The following is a 25847-nucleotide window of genomic DNA, read 5'->3' on the forward strand; positions in this document are numbered from 1 at the left end:
ATACCCAATAAATAAACATATACACAAGCATACTCAAAGATTTGCTTCAATGAAAGGCAACAAATTTACAGAAAGAACTTGTATATTTTCTGGTCATATGAGAGTCTGATGTGTTATTAAATCAAGCAGTAAGAAGTGTTTGCATATTGTAGGCATCACTTAATCCTCACAACGATTCTGTGCTACACATACTATCCCCAATTTACAGATGAGGCAACTGAGGGTTAGAGAGATGAAGTACTCTAACCAGTCCAAGGTCACACAGCAAGCAAGATTCAGTGCCAGGATCTGAACCCAGACAATGTACCTTTGGATCCCAAGATCTTAAAAACACTACAGTGATTTTCAGAAAAGAACCGCTGCCACCGCCACCCAATCATCAGAACCATTTAACTGTGCTCCTTAAAGGAAGAAGACAGCAATCTGCCGCGCTAACCACTTCTCTTTCTCTAGTTTCAGCAGAGCTCCTCCAGGGCTACTGGTCAAGTGGGAGAATCGGAAATATTTTCTCTCTAAAAAGGGTTTGTAGAAAGACAGTCAACGTCGCCAACATTCAGCACCTACGGAAATGATGTGATTGCAAAGAAAACCTGTCTGACCAAAAATTTCTTCCCCAGCTGGTAGACGCCTGAAGCGTGCCATCACAGCAGGGAAGTGATACTGATGTGTTACATACTTCTGTAAGCCCAATTCTCTGGACTCGATTTCTTCATGTGTAAAATTAGAGAACTTTATTGTTTAAATTCTATGGTTTTATTTTTTTTTAATATTTTTACGATAAATTTAGCAGCTATGTCACTAAGTTAGGTAAATTAGGGAATGTAGCTGTTTAAGTCATTAAGTTAGGTAAAGGACTATAAAATATCATGACTTAATTGAAAGGTACTGGTAATACATGGGGTTTATTTCTATTCTGAAACTTACAAGAAAAGAGAGAGTTTAGGGAACACTTAGTACAAATGACTCCCAGACAAATTATCTACATTAAATCTGCCAGCAAAGTTAAAACTTGTTGAGAAAAAAAAAATTTTAAACCCGAGAATAAGAAATGTTACATAAGTAGCCCTCATGATCTCCACTAGTATGCACGGCATGCAGCTAAAGCAATTCTCTGTATGGGTCAAATTGCTTTATTCATTTAACACAAGTTTATTGAACATATTTAACTAAAAATTTTCTGTTCTAAGCAACATGAACAGTCAGGAAATGCACATTAAAAAAGAAAATGTACATGACAATATCTTTCCAGTAGCTTAAAATCTGATAGGAAAGAAAAGATGCATCTGTGAATAATTGCAATCAAGGAAAAATATAGTATATGAAATACTGTGTGATTCTACTTACATGAGGTATCTAGAGTTGCCAAATTCATAAAAATAGAAAGTAGAATGGTGGTTACCAGGGGCTGGGGGAAAGGTGGAAATGTGGAATTGTTGTTTAATGGGTACAGAATTTTAGTTTTGCAAGTTGAAAAAGTTCTGGAGATCGGTTGCACAACAATGTGAATATACTTAACATTACTGAACTGTATGCTTAGAAATGGTTAAGATGGTCAATTTTGTGTTATGAGGTTTTTTTTACCACAATAAAAAAGAAAGGAAATAGAATATAAATACCACATGAATTACACAGATATTAAGTAGTGCAGGGATTCGAGGAGATGAGAGATAACATTTGTTCGGTGTGAATGTTAGTGTGATAAGGGAAGCTTTCTTTTTTTTCTTTTTGGGAAGCTTTCTTGTAGGAAGTAAAACTGTGACTTGAGTCTTGACAGGTAGAGATAGGGAAGATTGAAGTGATGAAAAAAACTGGGGAAATAGAAAAGGCCAGTGTATTGGGAGATCAGAAGAGAACTACTCTGACTTTGCACTAAGCAATGAGCACAGAGAAGAAATACTTAAAGAACCAAAATCCAGGGAATTTTAACTTCACTGTAGTTAGAGTTATATTTCCACTGTGCACCATTTCATACCTGAGACAACATATGAGGTTGCCCTAGGGAATGAACTTTTTAATTGCTTCAATCTTAGATTGGTAAGAACATGTTATCATGTATCATTAGTAACAGCTAATAACAGTAATGATTTAATAAGTTTAATGTAATCTAAGGCACTTTACAAATAAACAAATTAAACCAAACTGGGCAAAATGCCCAGATTACTTCCTACACACACCAACAAAGTACTATACAAAGTAAAAATGGAAACAAGTGTCTCACAATAATGCTGGTTATATTTTGGATGGTAAAATAATGAAAGACTTTTTTCTTCTTCTTCCCTGTATTACTTTTTATTTCTGTTTTAAAAATAAGCATGGGGGCTTCGCTGGTGGCGCAGTGGTTGAGAATCTGCCTGCCAATGCAGGGGACACGGGTTCGAGCCCTGGTCTGGGAAGATCCCACATGCCGCGGAGCAACTAAGCCCGTGAGCCACAGCTACTGAGCCTGCGCGTCTGGAGCCTGTGCTCCGCAACAAGAGAGGCCGCGACAGTGAGAGGCCCGCGCACCGCGATGAAGACTGGCCTCCGCTCGCCGCAACTAGCGAACTAAGACCCAACACAGCCATAAATAAATAAATAGATAGATAGATAAATAAATAAAAATAAGCATGAACACCTTGTCTAATGAAAAAACATTTCATGAAATAAATTTCCAATATAATGAATGACATTGGAAAGTGGAAGAAGTATTCTTTGAAAGATGGGGATCCTCTTTGATAAAATAAGGGGACATATTTTGTTGGTCTGATTCTCTCAAAGCCTTCTCAGACCACTCTCCACATCTATGTATCACCAAGCAAAGTGGGGATTACAGCTCCATGGTGGCAGGTAACTTGTGTTTCATTGATTTTACATACCCCTAACAAGGCTCTTTCCAGCATGCTTTCTCAGTAAATAGTTCTTGAGGATTAGTGACTCTGAACACAAAAGACAGAAAGCACTAAGCCATCCCTGGGGTTCATCTTGGCCCTGAACTTAACTAGAAAGACAAAGACGGAACAGTGGGAATACTCCCATCACTTATTACGCTAAGGAGAATGTTTTTATAACTTGTCAAATCCCATCAGTGAGCCAATTTGGGGAGTTAGTTCCCTCACCCAAAAAGTAGAAGACATGGCATCTTCTCATAAGAAGACACTGCGAGTAGGCTTACAATTGAACTCACGTTTTTCACCCCTAAAAAAACCCAATGCTACTAGTTTCTCCCATTTTCTTCCATATTCTGTGTATATAGACACAAATATGTATGTTACACACACACATCACATCGTATTACGTCACGTAAGTGATCTCTGTGTCCGATTTTCCACTTTCTTTCCACCCCCAATATATTCAGCCTCTACCCATAGTATTAGTCCTTGTTCATCTGAATTGAATTGTTCAATTGAATCAAAGAAAATTTCACTTATTCATTCAACAAATGCCTAATTTGAGCTAGATGCTGAGTCTACACCAGTGAACCAAACAGACAGGGTTTCTGCCATCACAAACTTTAGAGTCTAACTTGCAAAATCATAATAGGCTATTAGTCTAAAACCTACCTAATTTATGCAGAAAATACACTTGTATGAAATAACTAGAGAAAAATTACCAATGGAGTCAAATGCTTAATCACTGATAGAGCTACAGGCTACACATGGAACAGACGCTGAATCTCCAAACATTAGGGCCAAGAGGCAGAACTGGACAGGCTTCGGTTAAGCAAGAATTTTATGCCTAGAAGACACTGTAGATATAAGAAAATCCAAATTCTTTACTGTTTTGGTGAGGAATCTGAGGCTCAGGAAGAAAAGTGAATACTATTTAGCTGCAGAGGGAAACCCAGGCCCTTTCCAATCCAGAGTAAACGGTATTGTCTGGTGTTGATGAAAACCTGTATAGATGACTTTGAAGAGTACATTACAACCTTCAATTGTGAGGCTGCATTTTTTTTTTTTTTGTAGAAAACACTGTAAGGAGAGAACACCTCTTTGGGAATAATCAATAATAGCAATGCAAAGCATTTAAGGCCATGAACTCCAGAGCCTGACTGTTGCAACCAAAATTCCTACTCTGCTACTTATTATCTGAGTGACCATGGGCCACTGACCATAACTTCCCTGGCCTCCATTCCTTCATCTGTAAAATGGGAATGATAATGGTACTCATTTTATGGAGTCATTTTGAGATTAAAATGAGTTGATAAACACACAGTGGTGTGATGGAAAATGTTTAACAATTGGCCTGTGAGATAAGATTGCTTTGAAGAGATTGCCTATTTCCTTCCACAGCCAATTTCAAGCTACCAACATAAAGACAATCAGGTCACAGAATTCCTGATATTTGAACAATTGGTTCTCTCAAGCTGGTACATGGCTCACCACTGCATGCAGAGCATTATAAAATACACACACACACACACACACACACACTACGTAGATATTAGTTACTATATATATATACTATATACATATACACAAAATACGTAGATATTAGTTACTATATATACTAATATAATACATATGACAGCATTTTCTCTGATTTTATATCATTCAAATACCCTACAATATTCAGAATAACTGAATTTATAGTAGTGCCCAGGGGGCCCTACTTCCCAGGAGGCCCCCCAAAAACATACAACCTAACTAAAATAGTATGCTTACTATACAGATCAACACAGATTCCCGCAATGTCTCTGCCACTTCTAGTCAGATTTCCACCCTTATTCCCCTCCTAGAGTAGAGCCACTGTAAATGCATGAATGATTCCTATTTGAATGACATTATTAATGATACATGATTTATAATTTCATGACAATTAATTGTGGAGCCCATGTGCTTTACTTACAATATCTCAATGAATCCTTACAGCCAGCATATTGGGTGGATATTATCCCCAAGTGAAGAAACTGAGTCTTAGAGAGGATTCATAACTTTCCAAAGGGTACACATCTAGGAAATAATATAACATATATACTTAACCTAGTCTTTTGAGGGTAGAGCTTAGCTTGCTCCATTATCCCACATTATTTCATAATTAGCAGAAATTTTTTTGTTTTGATTTTCATTTTTTATCAGTTCCATGTAAAAATTTGGGTTAGCTTATATAATAGTATTTTAACAATAACTCTCTCTGCTGCATACTACAGCTACTATATACTGAACCATGTATGTATTATTTAATTTTATATATACCGTCCATAGTAAGCTCTAGTTGGATATTTATAAACACTGAGAAAACTCATCTTAGTGTATATTTTCCAGTGAATTACCCATAATACCAAAATCAATAAGGCTTATACTTCGATTTCTGTAATTTTTAATTTACTTTCACAATAATGGAATTCTTAAAATAAGCTTTAATTTCTGACTCTGAAGATTTAGACACAATGTTAATTCTGTAATGTGAACATTCTGGAAACATATTCCTTTAGAAGAATGGCAAGAGGGGGCAGAGTTGGGGGGTTGAGGGGGTGAGGATCATACTGAATACAGTTAATGGAATGTGTGAGCCAACACAAATGTTCATCTGTTAACTGCAGAGGTATAGAGAGTGAAACATACATGATTTAGATCAATACAATCATCTGCTTTCCAACAAACCGACACTATGCCTACAATTATAGAGAAATATAATACCCATATTTTATTCATGCGAGGACATATTTGTACACACTCAGTATCATAACCTGAAACACGATCTGTCCACCCCCACCTCTGCGAGATCTCATTCTACCACTTTCCTCCTCACCTACTTTGCTTGAGCTACACTGGCAAGCTCCCTATTCCCGAACACACCAAACTGGTCCTACCGTTGCCCATTCCCATTTGCTTTAACATCTGCCTAAAACGCTCTTCCCCCAGAGGTGGGTCCCCTCCTTCACATACTTCATGCCTCTGCCTGACTGCCACTCATTAGGGAGGTCTTCTCTGATCACCAAATATAAAATACCAATCCACACCCCTCCCCGCAAATCCCATGTGTTCCACACTCATCTTGTTTTATCTCTTCCATGGGCCTTATCACCACCTGACATTTTATTTCTTTTTAATTGTGGTAAAATATACATAAAAATTACCATCCTGACTCATTTTTAGTGTACAGTTCAGTAAAGTACATTCACATTGTTGTGCAGCCAATCTCCAGAATTCTTTTCATTTTCCCAAACTGAAACTTTATATCCAATAAACCACGACATTCTCCCCTCCCCACAGCCCCTGGCAAACACCATTCTACTTTCTCCCTCTATGAATTTGACTAGGTACCTCATATAAGTGGAATCAGACAGTATTTGTCCTTTCATGGCTGGCTTATTTCACTTAACAATGTCTTCAAGGTTCATCCACATTGTAGCACATGTCAGAGTTTCCTTCCTTTTTAAGGCTGAATAATATTTCATTGTACGTACAGTCAGCCCTCCATATCCATGGGTTCCACATCCATGATTCAACCAATCGCACATCGAAAAAAAATTTAAAAAATTTTTCCATTAAGTTCCAAAAAGCAAAACTTGAATTTGTCGCATGGCAGGCAACTATTTATATAGCATTTACATTGTATTAGGTATTGCCAGTAATCTAGAGATGATTTAAAGTATACGGAAAGGTGTGCATAGATTATATACAAATATTGATATTAGACCATTTTATACAAAGGACATGAGCATCCTCAGGTTTTGGCATCTGAGGGGGTCCTGGAACTGATCCCCTATGGGTATAAGGGATTACAAGAGATGACTCTCTCTCTATCTCTCTCTCTCTCTCTCTATATATATATATATATATATATAATATTTTGTTTATCCATTATTCCATTGATGGACACTTGGGTTGCTTTCACTTTTTGCCTATAATGCTTCTACGAACACAGGTGTACAAATATCTGTTCAAGTTCCTGCTTTCAAATCTTTTGGTTATATACCTAGAAGTGGGATTGCTAGATCATATGGTAATTCTATTTTTAATTTTTTGAGGAACTGCCATACTGTTTTCCATAGCAGCTGTGCCATTTTCCTTTCCCACCAGCAGTGCACAGGGTTCCAATTTCTCCACATCCTCACCAACACTTACTAGTTTTTGCTTTTTTTTTTTTTTTTTTTTTTTTTTTTGTGGTACCTGGGCCTCTCACTGTTGTGGCCTCTCCTGTTGCGGAGCACAGGCTCCAGACGCGCAGGCTCAGCTGCCATGGCTCACGGGCCCAGCCGCTCCGCGGCATGTGGGATCCTCCCGGACCAGGGTACAAACCCGCGTCCCCTGCATCGGCAGGCGGACTCTCAACCACTGCACCACCAGGGAAGTCCCATATTTTTTGCTTTTTGATAGTGGTCATCCTAATGCAGGTGAGATTATATATATTTATTCTTATGCCTTTATTTTCTCTCTTTCCTACCTACTAGAATATAAGCTCCATGAGGGCAGGGACTTCATTTTTGTCACTGTTGTATTCCCAAATCCTATAACACTGCCTGATACATATTAGTTATCCAAAAAATATTTGTTGAATGAACTAATGATAGCCCACCTTAAAGATCTCATTCATCTTAGCATAAGTTTCAAATTGAAAAGACAAGAGAATAGTTATTGTAGGAATTATTACATAGACCATCTTTAACAGATCCCCTCAGAAGTTTGAGTGTAAAATTGAGACTCTTATAACTATTGATGACATTTTAAAATTCAAAAGCAGATGTAACTTCAGTAATGTAATGCATACATCACATCAGCTGAAGAATCAATTCTTTCAAAACAAACACATTCTCAGCAATTGTCAAGAACCATATTTGTTTGTTCCTGTGATCATCATCTAAACAGTTTCCTTTGCTGTTAGGTTCTAAAGGAATGCTCTTAGATGACAGTGTTTTTGATCACCATGGAAACATCAACCACAAAGCTTATATCAAGCCCTTGTAGAAATAGCTAAACAGAAAAAGAATTTAAAAACGACTTTTCCTTCCATTGAGGTAGATAAATTGAACATAAGATACAGCATTTAAACCTAACTGTGGTAAATATCCAGTAAATTAATTGCAGATTCATGAGCTCTGAAATTCAATTGAGTTCTATCTATGTAGATGTAGCAGATTTCTTGGTTGGCTACCAAACACCTTTCTCTAATTTTTCCCAACCATTTTGGTTGGATGATAATGTATCCAACCTCTACACATGGCATCCTGTTCATTTTTAGGGATTTTTCAAAGGACAGGCAGGCACATGATCCAGTTCTAACAATGAAAGGAAAGGAGGCTTTTGCAGGATGGCTTCTAGGAAAGATTTCCCTCCCTTATAAGAAAAACGTATGACCAGAGGAAGACCTGGCCACCACCTGCCCCCTCGCCTTACCCTTGCTTTAGGCTTTGGCTGTTACACAGAGACACGATGCTTGGAACTGTGGCAGCCATCTTATGACCAAGAGAGATGACATAACACCTGAGGACTGCAAGGCAGAGGAATCAGAGAAGCTTCAATCACTCATAACATTACTGAATCACTGAACCAAACATCCTGGGACTGATAACTTCAGCCTCCTTGTTAGCTAAACAGTAGATATCTGTATGGCTTAGGGATGTGTGTGAATGTGCGTGTGTGTTTTAGGTAGACTCTTCCATTAAATAGCTGTGATTCTAGACCACAGCTTCATCTTTTGCAAAGAGAGAGAGGGACAGAGAGACAAAGAGACAGAGAAAGAGAGACTGTTAGGTGGTTCAAACTTATAAGCTTTGGGGACCAGAAGTAAGGATGAGTTAAAAGAGAGTTGAAGACTAAACACAAGATAAACTGCAACTATATTATGTTTGTGGGAACTGTCCCTGCCAGCCTTGAAGTAATTTAGAGCATACAAAATGGTGGTAGCTAGTTAGAAATCACTCAGATAATATGTCTGCAGATACAGGAATCTGTGGACATAAAAGTTAACAAAGCAAAACCTTTAATAAAAGTTAATAAAACAAAACCTTTTATGAGATTACATTTTTTTCTATTAAATTTGAGGACAACAAATGAAGTCTGATAATAATGCATGCAAGATAGGCAAATTCCCTCTCTGATGCCTTCACTTCTCTTCTAAAAGAAACTCATTTTAATCACTCTCCATGACATGAGTTTAGATTAGTGTGATCCCAGGTGATTCACTTACTCAAACAATGACTTACTTTTGATATCTTTTCTGTTAAGGCTCGCAATTCCACTTCCATCACACCTGCATGTGAGTTGCTAGCTAGACATAATAACTCCTGACAGTTTCAATTCAGGATTCACAATTTCATTGTTACGTTTCCCTTTGAAAAGAGCAATAGCTTTGGAATCATTTCTTCTACTTTCCACTTCTCCCACATTCTAATTTGGAAACTCACAGCCTTTTTCCAGGTGTACAGGGACACTGCCTTCCTCAGGGCAGCCAAACTCCTAGTGAGCTCCAGGGTGATGAACGAATCTCTATTACCTTCATCACAATGGCAAACCCAGTTCGAAGAAACACAAAGGAACTCTTCATCTTCTGTCCTACCTTTTCCTCAGCATCCTTCTCCCACCCTACCTTTCACGTACCCAACCTTTAGAGTGGCCTGGGAGCATAGGGGCTTTTGAACTTTAAGAAGAGAGTAAAAAGAGCCCACAAAGTTGAGGGGGGTGGCATGGGAGACTTTTTAAAATACTGAGATAATCCCATGTAACTTTTCAGAAAAACAACAGGTAGGCAAAACTTCTTAGTCATGGACCCATTATTTCTTTCATCCCTCACTGACAGTCACAGCCAAATTTAAGCTCTTTTTCAGTACATAATGGCTTTTCCATTTGTCAACACAATCTCTAGACAACACATATCTGAGTTATTCATTACATAGTAAAGTGCTCTGAAATAACTTAATTATTAAAACCAAACTGTACTTTTGTCCTTCAATCTAGTCCACATATGTGAGACTTTTGGTGGGGTAGGGAGAAAACAGTGACTTCCTTTTAGACAATATTAAATTTGAAGGACCTGAGGAATAAAAAGGAGAAGATTTACAGAGGTCAGATGAAAACATTAAGAGAAGCATTGGCGCTAAGATAGTGATGGAAGAAAGATCAGCATTTGAGGGGTAATGGAGGCTATAGGACTTGATGACTGGGTCTGGGAAGAAGTATAAACACATGAGATGAAAATCAAAGATAGCAAGCAGAACTCTGAGAGACACTAATATCTAGATAACAAGGGAAGGAAGAGGAAGAGATGGAGGAGAATGATAAAGAACTGCCTGGGAAAACCCTAGGAAGAAAACCACAAATGAGTCATGATAATAAACAAGGCTTTTTATGGTCTGGCTCTAGGCTGACTCACCAGTCTCATCTCCTGTGACCTCCCCCAAACACTCTGCTCCAGCCATTCAGGACTGCTGATCACTCCCGAATATGCAACATGCTTTCTACTTCCATGCCTTTGCACCTGCTGTTTCCTCTGCCTGGAATTCCCTCCCTGTCTTACTCTTCCTTCAAGCACCAGCTTCTCCTTGAGGCCTTTGCTGAATTCCCTAACCAAATAAAAGCCCCCACTGCATTGGATCATACCTCCATATCAAAATCATCACATTCTACCTGTTTAGTTTGTTTTCCCTATAACATATATGCCATATAACTATAGCGTAAGTTCCATGAGTACTGAGTGTTTTCACCTCTGTATTTGAGGTGTTTTCACCTCTGTATTTCCAGTCCCTACCAGGGAACCTGGCATGAAGAGGTGGTATCATATGCTCTGTTTAAGGATGAGGGTTCTGATGCCTAACACATGTGAGTATGAATCCCTAACTCTGCCATTTACTTGGCTGTGTGATCGTCAGCAAACTACTAAGCCTCAGTTTCTTTATCTTTAAATTGGGATAATTATTGTACCTACTTCATAAAATGGATGAGAGGATGAAATGAGATAATACATGTGAAGAACCTGTCACAGAGCTTGGCACACACTCAGGCTCAGTTAAGTGTGAACATCATTACTTCAGAGGAGTTAATATAATTATTGAACATATGAACGGAGATCTACAGTCCTACTGGGAAGAGCTTCAGGAAGGAGAGAAAGATCAACAGAATCAAAACTTCTGAGACGTCTAGAAGGATTAGGGCTGTCAGTTTGCTAAATTCTCAACCAAAGCATCCTTCTCTCCACAGCCGTTGGGTTTCCTTACCCTCACCATCAGGCTCACCCCTGCCCTAGTCTCTATAACAATGAAGACTGAAAAATTGGGGAAAAAAGAAAAGCACCTCCTGGACATAGTCAACTCCTAGGACAGGCAAAAGGAGTGTGATCGAGGTCAGGATAATTCTTCCTCTGAAATAGGAAGGAAGAAAGCAAGAATATGTGAAAATACGAGGTTTAGAGGTAGAGGTATGTCCCTGGTTTTCTTTTATAACTGAAGAAGGTGGCTATAAAAGAGGCATTCATGAATAAAACATTTTGTACTCTCAGATGAAAGAGTTAATTCAGTGATAAGCAATCCAAGCTTTTATCAAAAATAGAGATAGGATTTTCTAAGTTGCCATACGAGGTCTTTTATCCAATTGGAAGTCTGATTTAGTTAACAGCTCTGTTACTGTTGTACATTTTAGCTTCTTATATCTATAAATTCATGTTTTTTAAGTAAATATTTATTCATTGGTGTCTAAATAAATTGTATGAGAACTTCTAACAAAGCTATACAAATACTTGATAACTATCATGGGTAGGGAATAACACTAAATATACTGATTTACTGAATATTATTTTTAGCTCAATGGTGCAGATGTACAAAACAAATATTTTTCTTTATAAATTGGCACTATGAAAGTCATTAGTCCATATAATTTACGTTAAATATAACGTTACTCTTAAATTTATAAGCTTGCACAATTTAAGCAATATCACAAAATCATGCATCTAATACTTTTGCTTGTGTTCATGATTATCAGTCATTACATGGGGCAGCAAATTGGTTAAACCAGGTCAAATCCAGTTCCAGAAAAGGTTTATTTGACTTGCCTGATCCCAAAATAAACTAGGGTGAAATAACCTTATGATATTAAAGCAAAGACACACATCAAAAGAGAAACACAGTATTCAGAAAACCTGTGGGAAGATTTCTTTTAGTTTCACAAGCCTATCCTTTAGGACAGTCAGAAAAAAGGTCAGAGAAACCCAATTTATATTAGATCATACACTGAAGAAAAATGATGTGATCCTTCTACATTTATTACCATAAGAGTTGAATAAAGGTTAATGGATTTGAAAAACTGCATTTCCAGGAGTCTGGTTTTTAATACCAAGTGGCTGGCAAGTTACCGTCTACTATAAAGGAAAATTGTTGAGATAAATAACTTGTGTATAAAGATAGTGTAGCAGATTCAAGGAGATTTGTTACTACCTCAGTCTACCTGCAATAAAGCATTTAACAGAATTAAACTGTTTTCAGACCTCCTCAGGTGAAACAAAAGAATGTTTGTTTAATTTCCATTAAAAGAAAAAAATAATAAATTCCAGGTGTAGCTCTTGATAAGAACTCAGATCTTGGTGTTTCCTCTAATTTCTTTCAGCTGTGAGATACCTTGCTCCATGAGCACGATCGCATCTTTGCTTTCTTGTTAGGCTTCCATTGTCTAAACTTGAGTATATCACCGCAGATTCTGCTTCTGGTCATGTGTGACACAGGAACTACCAGCAGTCGGCCCAAGGGGTTCTGTTTTCAGCCTGAACTCCCATCAAGAAATGACCTAGTTGGGGCTTCCCTGGTGGCGCAGTGGTTGAGAGTCCGCCTGCCGATGCAGGGGACACGGGTTCGTGCCCTGGTCCGCGAAGATCCCACATGCTGCGGAGCGGCTGGGCCTGTGAGCCATGGCCGCTGAGCCTGCGCGTGCGGAGCCTGTGCTCCGCAGCTGGAGAGGCCACAACAGTGAGAGGCCCGCGTACCGCAAAAAAAAAAAAAAGAAAAAGAAAAAATGACCTAGTAAGCTGTAACTTAAAATACTCCTCCCATCACCCACAGCACACCAAATGATGACCATGGCCAAATACACATTCTCAAGACGGAAGACACTGATTAGAGAGAGATCATTAACAGGTTAATTGATATATAATGGTAGAAGATTTGCAGAGTAAAGTGACAGAGGCACAATAGCCCAGAAATCAGATGATAAAACTTAGTACTTTAAATAACATTTAAATTAATTTTTAATAAAATCAACTAATTTAACAATTTTCAAATTAAATCCCATTAGTATCAAATGAGATTAATATGCAAATAATGATAATGGCCTTAAAGAATTTATCAACTACAGCACAAACATTACTGGGAAAGATAATGGGATTCAGAATGTGATCAGGCTCTATCTGGAAGAAAGGAAATCCAGACAGGACTGAGAGATACTGAAGAGGCACAGAACTTCGTATCAAAACCCCACTGAATAGTATTAATAACTGCAAGGATATGCTTAACTTATTGTATCTTTAAAGACATGTAATTTTTATTCTATATTGTGAGTTCAATTATTCCCTATGCATTCTTTTATTACCTTCATAAAGTCCTGAATTAAAGAACTTTTTGAAAGCATTGTTACAAAAAAATATCTAGTTTATTTCCCAGACATGTCAAGACTCTGGAGCTCAAATGAGACAAACCAGATAAGCAATAACTATTACAATGTTCTTTTTTTTTTTTCTGAGTGTTCTACAAGTTACATTTACACAAAAGGATCTGAGTGAGAGCTATGATGTTAAATCTATTATTGTTCAACCTTTGAAATAAATTATTCCTTCAACTAAAATCTCGACATGCAGCAACAGCTCCAAAATTTTTATTCAAGAGAAGGTAATCTGATAGGAAGACAGAGAGAATCTAAGGGAGCATGGCATGAAGTTATTTGTGCAGAGAGTAAACATATGGTTTTTCTTAGATTTTATGTTACAGAATTGATGAAAATAGCAATGTTTCCTAGTTAAGATTGTGAAAATATGGTTTATCCATGATTAGGTGATGGTGAAGATGATGATTTTATTTGAAGGTAGCTTTTATCTGAGGATGAGAGGGAGGTGGGCAATAAAGCCAAGCCCTAGCAGGAGTATGCATATTCTCAAGAATAAAGACCAAACTCTGGTCAATTGAAGACTTTGCATGATATTATATCAATTATTTTCCCAATTTTATCTTGCACTAATCTCTCCTTGTCTCCTACCCTGTAGCCAACTGGGATTGATTATTAACCATTCTGCCTACCTGTAATATTTTTCCATCTCTATGTGTCCCTTCATGCTGTTTATTCTGGACCTGAAATGCTTTTTATCTAATCTCTACCTGTCAAAATGAAATCCATTCTTCAATATTGCACTCACATTTCAACTGTTACACTAAACCTAATATGATTTCCTCCAATCAAAATAAACTTCTTTCATCTCCTCCCATGGTATTTTGTACTCTATTATTATACTTACCATATTCTATCTGCATTACAGTAAGCTGTGTACACGGCTTGATTTCTTCTATAGGATTGTAAGATTTTTGAGAGCAGGGATAGATCTAATATCCTTTTGAGGAAGAATTTTCCAAATGAACCATAACTTATTTTATATAATGATGGCTTTTCTTTTGAAAAATCTGAGGAAGTTATCTCTTAAAATGAGCACTTAGGGGTATTCTACACCTGATTCGTTAAATTTGATTTCTCATTTTAAGAGCTACTTTCTATATATCCAAGTATATACTATCTATATCCAAGTGAAAATATAAAGGAGAGTTACATTATTAATAACCTTCCACCAAATGATAGTTAAAATTGAAAATGTGATTGATTGCTAACTTGTTGTTTGAAATGCAATAAAGTTCTGTTGGTTAAAAAGCAAATAGTTACTAATCAGGGCCTTGTTCAGACTGCCATTCATCTGCTAGGTAATCCCAAACAAATTATACTCTTTGCGCATCCACTTAACTAATCTGGAGTCTAAAATATGGATTATCTGCTTTCCAAGCTGTTACACATATTGGTCATTGTGAAATTAAGAATGATAATGAAGGATTCTGAAAAGTGAACAGAAATAATACTTGTTAATAACACTCTGGAACTTGAATAATCTAAAGTGATCTAAGGAAAGAATGGATTTAAATGAAGAAAAGTTTTCAGCCAAAGTAGTGTGATCCATAATGATGCATCGCAAGACTATGATGGCTCTTTTCCTAATATGTTGACATTTGAGCATGTAACATTTAAAACATGGAGAAAACAAAAGAGGATTAGCAAAATATAAACTTGACTGACAATTATACACCTAAGACCAAAATTGATATCATTCAGTTTTGTTACTTGAGGGTTTCTACATTGTTGAATATAGTATTCAGAAGTGAGAGGGAGTAAAAAGTAGCTTTTGATCCAACAATTTGACTTCTGGGAATTTATTTACCAACACATGTGTTCAAAGACCCATATATGCCCACACACATTCTTAAATACAAATGTACAAGATTTTCACTGAAACAAAATACTAGAAACAACCTAAATGTCCATTCACAAAGAGTGAAATGAATTATGATACATTCATTTAATAAAATAATATGTAACAATAAAAGATCAAGTGTATGTACCAAACTGGACCAGAATAAATTTTTATGAAAGAAGCAGAGTATCAAGCAATGTGTATAGTAGGCTCCCATTTGTGTAAACAAAAGGGGGGAGGAGTATGTACACAGATAAATGTTTCTATAAACAGAATATTTCTAAGGGAATACATAAGAAATGACTGTTCCAGGGGTAGGGGATTGCAGAGTTTGGGTTTGTAGTAAGGTTTACTTTTCAAATATATCCATCTCTAAAAATATTAATTTATTACCACACTTTTTTTCTATGACCACACCACAGCTGCCAGGATCTTAGTTCCCCAACCAGGGACCGAACACATGCCACAGCAGTGAAAGCACCAAGTCCCAACCACTGAACCACCAGGGAATCCCCTACCACATTCTTATATGACTTCTTCAATTTTAAAAAAAGTATAATAAAATTGTTTATAAACTGTTAGAATAAGTTCAATTAGTTAACCAAGATGCTTAGGTCACAAACAATTCAAATCAAAATTACATGTTTTGGGCTTCCCTGGTGGCGCAGTGGTTGAGAGTCCGCCTGCCGATGCAGGGGACGCAGGTTCGTGCCCCGGTCCGGGAAGATCCCACATGCCGCGATGCGGCTGGGCCTGTGAGCCATGGCCGCTGAGCCTGCGCGTCCGGAGCCTGTGCTCCGCAATGGGAGAGGCCACAACAGTGAGAGACCCGCATACCGCAAAAAAAAAAAAAAAAAAAAAAAAAATTACATGTTTTTTCACAATAAAGTATACCTCTGTATTATTTTATTGTTTAGAAGTACCTGCACAAATATTATATCAAAGTTTAATGATGGGTTTATGAGATAGAATGATAATTATTTGCATTTTACAGATTACAAAAGTACGGTTTAGCAAGATGAAATTATTTACTCAGAATTACTCAAATAGCAACCAGGACAGCTGTACAAACCTGATTTCTGACTTCTCGGAGGCTCTAGAGCCTTGTGTCTAATGGTGGTACTATGCAACGCCCTCCAAACTCCACAGGCAGACCCCAAGTCCAGAACTACTAAGCAATCGAAAGTCAAACAACGTGAAAAAAGTACAGTGTTTGCACAGAGTGATTTCTGATATTTAAGTGGGAAAATATTTCCTGTGAAATACTTATTTAACCAGTTCTTGTCACATCTGTGTTACCTCCTGATCCAATGACAAAAATAATGTGCCGAATATAGCAGCTTACTTTGTATTAACTTAGTTCTCACTCTGTGGTAGATCATATTTTCAAAGGTGGCCAAATAGCCTATCCCACATGCATTTCTTACAATGTAATGTTGATATTCATCCCTTGCATAGAGCAGTGGGGTCTATTCCCCTCCCCTTGAATCTGGCTGAACCTCTGTGATTGCCTCAACCAAGAGAGTATGGCATTAAGTAACCCTATGTGATTTCCAAGGCTAGGTCATAAGATGTCCTTTACTTCTGCTGTGATGTCTGGGGACTCTTACTCTCAGACCCCAGTCACTATGTTGTGAGGAAGACAAGTATCCACCTGAAGAGGACTCATATATAGGTGTTCCAGCCAATAGCCCCAGCATTGGCCAGTAGACATGCAAGTGAGCAAACCTGAGATGCTCTGTCCCCAGCCGTAAAGTCACCTCCAGCCTTCCAGTAACCCCAGCTGATTCCCAACGTTCTCATCAAGCCCTACTCAAATTGCAGATTAATGAGCAAAACATATGATTACTGGTGTTTGAAACCACTGTTTGAGGTGGTTTGTTATGCAGCAATAGATAACCTAACGTAACCTAAAAGCTAGGTTTAGACTATTGAACTCAAGGCCATATGTGTCACTAGGAACAGATAATTAGCTCCTTAATATACCATATCTACCCATATAGTAATGCTTTATAAAAAACGAAATGCTAATCTCGACAAAGCCTATAGTGAATGAAACTTAAAGTCCCCATTTATTTCTCATCTCACTTCCATGTTCAACATAGCTGAGTTAGAAACTGTTTTCTAAAAACCTCTGGAAACTCTTTGTATTCATCAAATAGGGTACACCTTGTCTTTTTTCCATTTGTTTTCTTGACATAGTTTTATTATATGCATTTCACTTCCATAAACTGCTTCCGTTCCAGACATAAGGGCTTGCCTTGTACATTAATATGATGTTTAGATTGAAAACTATGTAAATAACATTTAAAAAACAAAGTCAAAAGCATGTTAATGTCATTAGATTTTCTAAAAATTACATGATACATACTTTTTTCTGAAATCTGAAAAACTCAAAATATCTAAATCCAGAGGAGACAGTCCAGATATTAACTCATGACAATATGTCAACTGATTTTTTTTTTTACAAAGCTGCAAAGGTGATTTAATAAAGCATAGTCTTTTCAACAAAGGGGAATAACTGGATATTCATATACAAAAAAAAAAGAACCTTGAACTACACATCACAAAAATCAACTCAAAGTGACTGAAAGACTTAAATGTCAAATGTTAAAATGATAAACTTTTTAAAAAATGAGAGAAAATCTTTGTGACTTTGGGTTAGGGAAAGAGTTCTTAGATACAACAGAAGGACAACCCATTAAAGAAAAAACTGATAATTGGACTTGGTCAAAATTAAAAACCTTTGCTCTGAGAAAGACACTAAAAAGAGAATAAAAAGAGCAGAGACTGACTAAAATAAAATATGTTCAAATCATATATCTAGGGCTTCCCTGGTGGCACAGTGCTTACGAATCCCCCTGCCAATGCAGGGGACACGGGTGCGAGCCCTGGTCCAGATGATCCCACGTGCCACGGAGCAACTAAGCCCGTGCACCACAACTACTGAGCCTGTGCTCTAGAGCCCACAAGCCACAACTACTGAAGCCTGTGCGCCTAGAGCCTGTGCTCTGCAACAAGAGAAGCCACTGCACCACAACAAAGAGTACCCCCCGCTCGCCACAACTAGAGAAAGCCCCCGTGCAGCAATGAAGACCCAACGCAGCCAAAAATAAAATAAATGAATTTATTTTTTTAAAAAAATTATATATCTAACAAAAAACTTGTCTCCAAAATATATAAATAACTCTCTAAACTCAACAAAAAGAAAACAACCCTATTTAAAAGATGGTCAAAATATTTGGACACTTCAACAAAGAAAATGTTGGCAAAAGTATTCAAGTATCATTAGTCATTAGAGCAATACAAATTAAAATCACAGTGAGATACCTCTACAGATCTATTAGAATGACTAAAGGAAAATAAATGACAATACCAAATGCTAACAAGGATGTGAAGCAACAGGAACTCTGGTTCACTGTTGGAAGGAATGCAAAAGCCATAGAGCCACTTTGAAAAATAGTCTGGCAGTTTCCTATAAAGTTAAAATATGCTTATCATATGATCCAGCAATCCTATTCCTAGGTATACACCCAAGAGAAGTGAATACTTATGTTTACACAAAACCTGTATACAAATATTTAATAGCAACTTTATTCATAATTGCCCCAACCTGGAAACAACCCAACTGTCCTTCATCTGAATGGCTAAACAATGGTTCACCCATACAATAAAATACTATTCCACAATAAAAAGGAATAAAATATTGACAAATGAAAGGAGTTAGATGGCTATTAAGGGCAATACGCTGAGTGAAAAAAAGTCAGTTTCAGAAGGTTGTATTCTGGGGCTTCCCTGGTGGCACAGTGGTTGAGAGTCCACCTGCCGATGCAGGGGACACGGGTTCGTGCCCCGGTCTGGGAAGATCCCACATGCCGCGGAGAGGCTGGGCCCGTGAGCCATGGCCGTTGAGCCTGCGCGTCCGGAGCCCGTGCTCCGCAGCGGGAGACGCCACAACAGTGAGAGGCCCGCGTACCAGGGGGAAAAAAAAAAAAGGTTGTATTCTGAATTATTCCATTTATATGACATTCTGTGAAAGGCAAAAATATAGGGACAGAGGACAGCTCAGTGGATGCCAGAGGTTGAAGGTGGGAGGATTTGTTTGACTACAGTCGCATTAGCACAAAGGACTATTTCAGGGGAATTCCCCAGCAGTCCAATGGTTAGGACTCTGCACTTCCACCACAGGGGACACAGGTTCAATCCCTGTTTGGGGAACTAAGATCCTGCATGCTGTGCAGCGTGGCCAAAAAAAGAAAGGAATATTTCAGGGAGCTAGAACTGTTCTACACCTAGACTGTGGTGATAGACACACAAATCTAAGGATCTGTCAAAACTCATTAAACTGTATAAAAAGTGAATTTTACTGTATATAAATTAAAAAACAAAATTAAAAATCTAAACCAATTATATCAATGCATCACTATATTCACTTATTGCTTTTATTCTCTTTTATCCCTTCACTGTCTAAAGGAAATTATCCTCTTTTTGTAACTCAAATACTTTGCATAACACAAAAATTCAAAATATAACTTATCTTGACAAGCATAAACAAAGCATGGAATTAATATTGGAAGAAACTAAAAAACTTGAAAATGAAAGCCTCCTATTTATTTATGCCTGTTCAAGAAGACTGTCCATTAATCCAGCTCATTCTTAGAACTATTTTTCTCAGGACCAACGTGGAAACAGCAGGAATAATTGAGGAGCTCTCAGGGGAAACAAAAGCTAAATGAGGGCCTTAGTCTTTCCTCTCAGCAACCATGAGGCTGCAGAAATGCTCTCTTAGAGAATACAGAAGTGCAAATGGAATTCAAGTTATTTTCATTTGATGAATTAAAATAATGAAAATTTTTTCAACTCTGTTGTAAATCCTACAGTTCATCAAGGCAAACTAAAGGAGAATTCTTGAGAATGGTTACAGAGGGCTCAAAGTAGAAAGAGTGCTAAGAAGATCTCCCCCAATGGTTACAAATTAGAAGGGAAAGACAATAAAATAACAGTGAGTGTGAAATGAGGCATCATGACGACGTTTTAAATCCCCGAGTTGCATAGCTGCAGCTTACTAGCTATGAACTTGAGGATGCAGCTTAGTTTCGCTAAACCCACATTACTCATCAGAAAATGGGAATAATAATATCTCCTTCATAGGACTGTTGGGAAAACTGTGCCTTGCTTAGCATCACACCTGGCCCCTTTGTAAATATTTTATCATTACCATATGAGAGGTTTCTGAGTTTCTACAACAAAGAAAGAAAGAACACTGGTTTGCGTCCATAAATGAAATAACACTAATACCCACAGATCATGGAGAAGGATCGATCATGAAACAAGAAAAAGACACTAAATTCTACTGGCACCAATTATAAAGGATGTGTTATAGCTCTCCAATTCTCAAAGCAATCAATGCTTTGGAAACTCCCATCATAGCTCATCAGAAAGATGATAAGGCCCAGAAAGATGTTAGCAAAGTATCTTAACTTCAAGATCTCAATAAATACTCATTTAATTAACTGATTTAAATTGTCTGGCAATGCCATAGAAATCATATGGATCTCTTGATACACATAATATATGTAGACAAACTATTTAAAAGCTTAGTGGCAAAACTATCATTTCTTAATCTTTTATGGTCAGAAAATGTATAAAGAATAAACACGTAATGAAATCCAGGAGATTTGTCTTTATAGTTTGGTAGCTAATTTGATTTAAATGGTTTTAAAAAGTAGTGAAACTTCTGTACCATAGTTATCTTGTAAAGAAAATAAAGAAAATATAACCCTTTTCTTAAAAGAGGAAAAAAAATAAATATCTAGTATCTTAGGAGCCTGAGAAGACAGAGCATATTAATAAATTGTTCTCTCCCTTAACATGACAGAATGAAGTTGAAGGTCATTTTCCCTTGATCATCTCATTTTTGGAAACCTAGATTTTAACTGCAATGTGCAAAGGCACTGGATTGCTTCAGCTATTTCATGCTATATCAGCAATTTCCAAAAGCTTAAAAAATAAAAATAAAACGTCCAAAAGATCAATTTGTAAAAATAATATATACAGTTTCTGATATATCATTCTAATAACAGATTAAATAATTAAAACAGAACAGAAATATATCATATATCAAATGGATGCAAACATTAATTCAGTCATACAGTGACTTTTTAGGTATATGCAAACCCAGGAATTATTTAGACTCATTATTAGAGGAATGATCAAAACAAAAAGTTGAGAAATATATTTTTAAATAATGTGGAAAAGCCCCTATAAGCAATTCAAATTTCAGATACTTTAAGGTTTGTCTTCATTAAAAACACCTACACCTCCTAATGGATAACATTTTTATCTTCTTCATTTCTTTATCTTTAGGGCATGAAACATTACTCTGTGCTGAATAAGTGTTTGTTGAATAAATGAATCTTCACATAGAATATTTTCATTGAAATTAGCAGTTAAATATACTAATTTTCAAGATATAAATATATATTCACTGAAAGCCTTTCTAAAATATTTTATTTCTAAATTTCTGTTATATAATTAAAATGATGGCCAATAAATTTATCTGTTGCTAAAGCCCATGCCATGTCTTCAATTAAAATCTTTCAACCTTTGGACTTCTATGTTCTTTCAATTATACTTTTTCTGTCAACTATGGTTTAAAAAGAGGAAAACAATTCAGACTTTAATTCAATTCTGATTCAATCAGAATTGATTTGAAAAAGCATTACTAAAGAACAAGGAGAAATATGTCAGGGAAACAGTGACACAGTTAAAATATACCGGGACTGGGACCTAAAATATTGCACCACTTTGCAGGAAAACACTGCTATCCCTTCTGGTTTTTTTTAATTTCTAATTTCCTCAAAATCACTTGCAGGAAAGTGGTGACGCTGTAGTCAGAGGTTGTCAGGACTTCCGTTCCACCTGCCTAGATGAATCAGGTAGACTGGAATGACCAATAATTCCAGCAACCTATTTCTACACCCTATGCAAATTAATGCACCAATCACTAAAAGAGTGCTTCTGTAAGGTCATATAAATGAAAAGCTGAGTAGAGGACACCAGTCAAATACTTGAATGTTGAAGCATGATGTCATTTACACAGCTTCTAATTATGAGGTCCTCTAAGTAGAGTGTCTACTCTGCAAAATAGCAATGACCTTTCATACAAATATCTTCTCCTGACCATTTTCACACATACTATTTCTTAGATCAGTAAAATTATTCTAAGTATAGAATGAGGCTTCACAGAGATTCTTATGAATACATATAACTATATACACAAACGTACATATATATTTAGCCAAATAGGTATTAAAAATGATTTTTCACATAGGACATCATTTTTCTTACATTGCAAATAGCGGTGATTTCACCATCATTCTTAGACGCATAAACATCACAAATACAGATGTAATGATGCCTGCTACCACAATGCTTCAGGAAAAAAAATTAACTCCAAGTGCAATTAAAAATGCATTGTCATAAAATTAGAGTCTTGGACTCTACAAGCATTTAAAACCCTAACAACTTCATTGAGACACAGAGGGCCATTAAAAAAAAAGTACACATTGATTTTTAGTCATTGCATTAAAAATGCACAAGGTTATCCCTAAAATAACATTATCTATACACATTAAAATTCAAATGTGGCAAAGACCTTGTGAAGTGTCAACCAAATTTTACTGTCATGTTTTCATAAATTCTAAAGCTTCTGGGTTCTTCAAAATTTCCACACTGCCCTGAAGAAAAACTGTTCTGTTGGGTATTATCCTCCTGCTGCATTCACCAGTTTTACCATATTTCTAAACAGGAGTTCGATTCTCCTTGGTCAAGAGGTTGCCTATCTGTAGTCAGTGGATCATATTCTCACACCCATACACTACACTGAACAGGGCAAACTGACGCTTGCGTTGCTACCGCGATAACCTAAAGTGCTAATGCTGTAGTTCCTGGCAATGGTAGCACAAAAAGAAGGCGGCTCCTTTAGATACCAAATCACAGATCACAACCAGATGCAGTGCTCCCATGTTTTAATATTACCATACAAACAGAAAACAGGGTTTATTCAGACAGCCAAAGAAATGTGCATCACCCACCCCACATCCTCCCTTGCAGTGTTGGGGAAAACTGTCTCTGCAGACAGAGACAGTCGGGAGAGCAGGAACACATGTTTTCCAGTACTAATGTCTAATACAAGGCTGCAATTGTTGGGTGTAGCTCTATCTGAAAGTTGAGAACTAGTAAGAAACCTCTAGACACGGTTCCTTCTCTCCTGTGGGTGGGAAGTGAATGCTTCCAGCAGTACCTCTCAAGGTCCTCGGGGGTTAGGGGTGTGGGGTCTGGGGTGCATTTCCCCCCTGAGGGCACCAAGGGCTCCTCCTTAATGGTGTAGCTCCGCAGTGGGTCATGTGACAGCTGGGCGTGTGTGTGCGCGCGGTGGGGGGATGAGTTTGGGTGGTGAGTTTGCGGTGTGTATATGAGCGTGTGTGTATGCATAAGTTACACATCTGGTTTTGGAAAACGTGTTTTTCTAGGAGAGTGTGTGTGTGTGTGTGTGTGTGTGTGTGTGTGTTTCTGTGTCCGTGTGTGAAGCGAGACTGGGAACAGGGCATTCAGAGAATGGTCCTGGACCAGGCGATGCGGCCAAGTATGCCTGTGTCAGTCCCACTCCTCGTCAGCCTCTGCACTGGGGCGACGTCCCCGTCCTTGGGGAAGGCGAGAACAATGGGGTGCGGGCGCCCCTCCCCGCACTTTGTGCACCCACCTGACGAATCCGCGGCGGGTTCGGCGGCGTGGAGGCCCCGCCTTCCGGGGCCGGGGAGGTGGGAGAAGCCATCTTCCTGGTGCTCCGGTTTCTTCCTCCTGTCACGCCCGGGTCCCTCGGGTCTCCTGCGGCTCCTCCGCGCGGGGCCTGCGGCCCGCGGCCCCACACGGGCGGGGAGGTTCCGCAGCCGCCGCGCTCGCGGCCCCGCCCGGCTCCTCCGCCGCAGAGCGCGAGGAGCGGCTGCCCGCTTGGCTCGCCCGGCTGCAGTCCTGGCCGGAGCCCCTCGCCCCTTCCTGCGCCCACCTACCTCCCGGCGGGGAGACTCCGGGCCATGGCGGACCAGGGTCGGGGGCGACCTTGGCCTCGGGGTTGGGCCGGCGGCTGCTCCTTCCCGGCGCCGCGCGCCGCGCGTGTGAATGTGCGAGCGGCGGGGCTTATTCTAGCGGCGCCGGGGGGAAATGAGGCTGCTTCCCTCGCTGCCGCCGCTATCGCCGGGAGAGCGATGAGCTCATGGACAGCTCCCAGAAATATGTCTATATGCACCACTGACTGCCGGAGTTTGGGAGGTGGGTGGGGAGAAGGAGGCTCCTCGACTGGCGCTCCCGCATCACAGGCAGACGTTCCCTCGGGAGGCCCCCGGCCGCTGGGGCGCCGCGTGCAGCTCTTCCCTGCCCATCTCCACACTCATTGGCCTGTTTCCATTCATACCGTGCACACATTGCCTGGTCCCACGCATTCTCCCCTTTCGCATTGAAAGGCACCCACCCAGCCACCCCTAGCCTCCGCAGACACACATTCTTTGTTCCGCCAACCACTCCCTCCTGATTAGGAGGAATTAATTTCTGGAGTGAATGCGGTGTGAAATGCGAACTGCGACTTCAACCCCAAGTCAGATGTGGGCTGGTGAGCGAAGCGACTTCAGCCGTGTGTCTTCCACACGGCTTTGGGCGTTTCCGCCTTCCCCAAGATTGAGCTTCTCCCTTCCCACCTTCTTCACTATGAGAAAGCATCTTTCAGCTACCGTACAGGGTAGTGACGGCCCCCCGTCCTCACTAAGGCGGAGAACACGTCTTCTGCAGCCCTGTGAAGAACTTAAACGGCAGGACCAGGTTCTGCAGACCTCCATCTGTGCCAGGCCTGGTGGCAGGAGGGGTGAATCCCCACAGGGACCAGCCTTGTGTACATCACTGTTTCTCAGGGATGCAGTTGGAGCTGTCTTTTTTTTTTTTTTTTTTTTTTTTTTGTGGTACGCGGGCCTCTCACTGTTGTGGCCTCTCCCGCTGCGGAGCACAGGCTCCGGACGCGCAGGCTCAGTGGCCATGGCTCACCTCACGGGCCCAGTTGCTCCGCGGCAATGTGGGATCTTCCCGGACGGGGGTACGAACCCGTGTCCCCTGCATCGGCAGGCGGACTCTCAACCACTGCGCCACCAGGGAAGCCCTGGAGCTGTCATTTTGATTGAGGGCAAACCACTTTCCAAGACCTGATCCTTATCTCCCTTCATTAGCTCAGTTGCCCCATGGAGGTGGGAATTATGGCTTTTTACAGATAAGATGACCCTCAAGAGATTAATTTGTTCCCTCTCTTATGGATCTCCATATAGACATACTCCCACCTTTGAAAAATGTTTTCCTTTACCGCAGACACCCTCCTCTCCCCTGCAGCTAGTGTTCCAGTCTCAACA

General features: G+C 39.1%; 1 protein-coding gene across 1 annotated transcript in view; it reads right to left on the reverse strand.

Moving 5' to 3' along the window:
* The window catches only part of ANK2 (ankyrin 2), a 689834-nt gene extending 665379 nt beyond the window's left edge, over positions 1 to 24455 (reverse strand). Inside the window, exon 1 of the mRNA XM_073804947.1 lies at positions 24164 to 24455. Coding sequence (XP_073661048.1) covers positions 24164 to 24235 — 72 coding nt within the window. The 5' untranslated portion in view covers positions 24236 to 24455. The remainder of the gene's footprint in view (positions 1 to 24163) is intronic.
* Between the last annotated feature and the right edge of the window lie 1392 nt (positions 24456 to 25847).

The sequence above is a fragment of the Tursiops truncatus genome, chromosome 5 (assembly GCF_011762595.2).
Source record: "Tursiops truncatus isolate mTurTru1 chromosome 5, mTurTru1.mat.Y, whole genome shotgun sequence".
NCBI lineage: Eukaryota > Metazoa > Chordata > Mammalia > Artiodactyla > Delphinidae > Tursiops > Tursiops truncatus.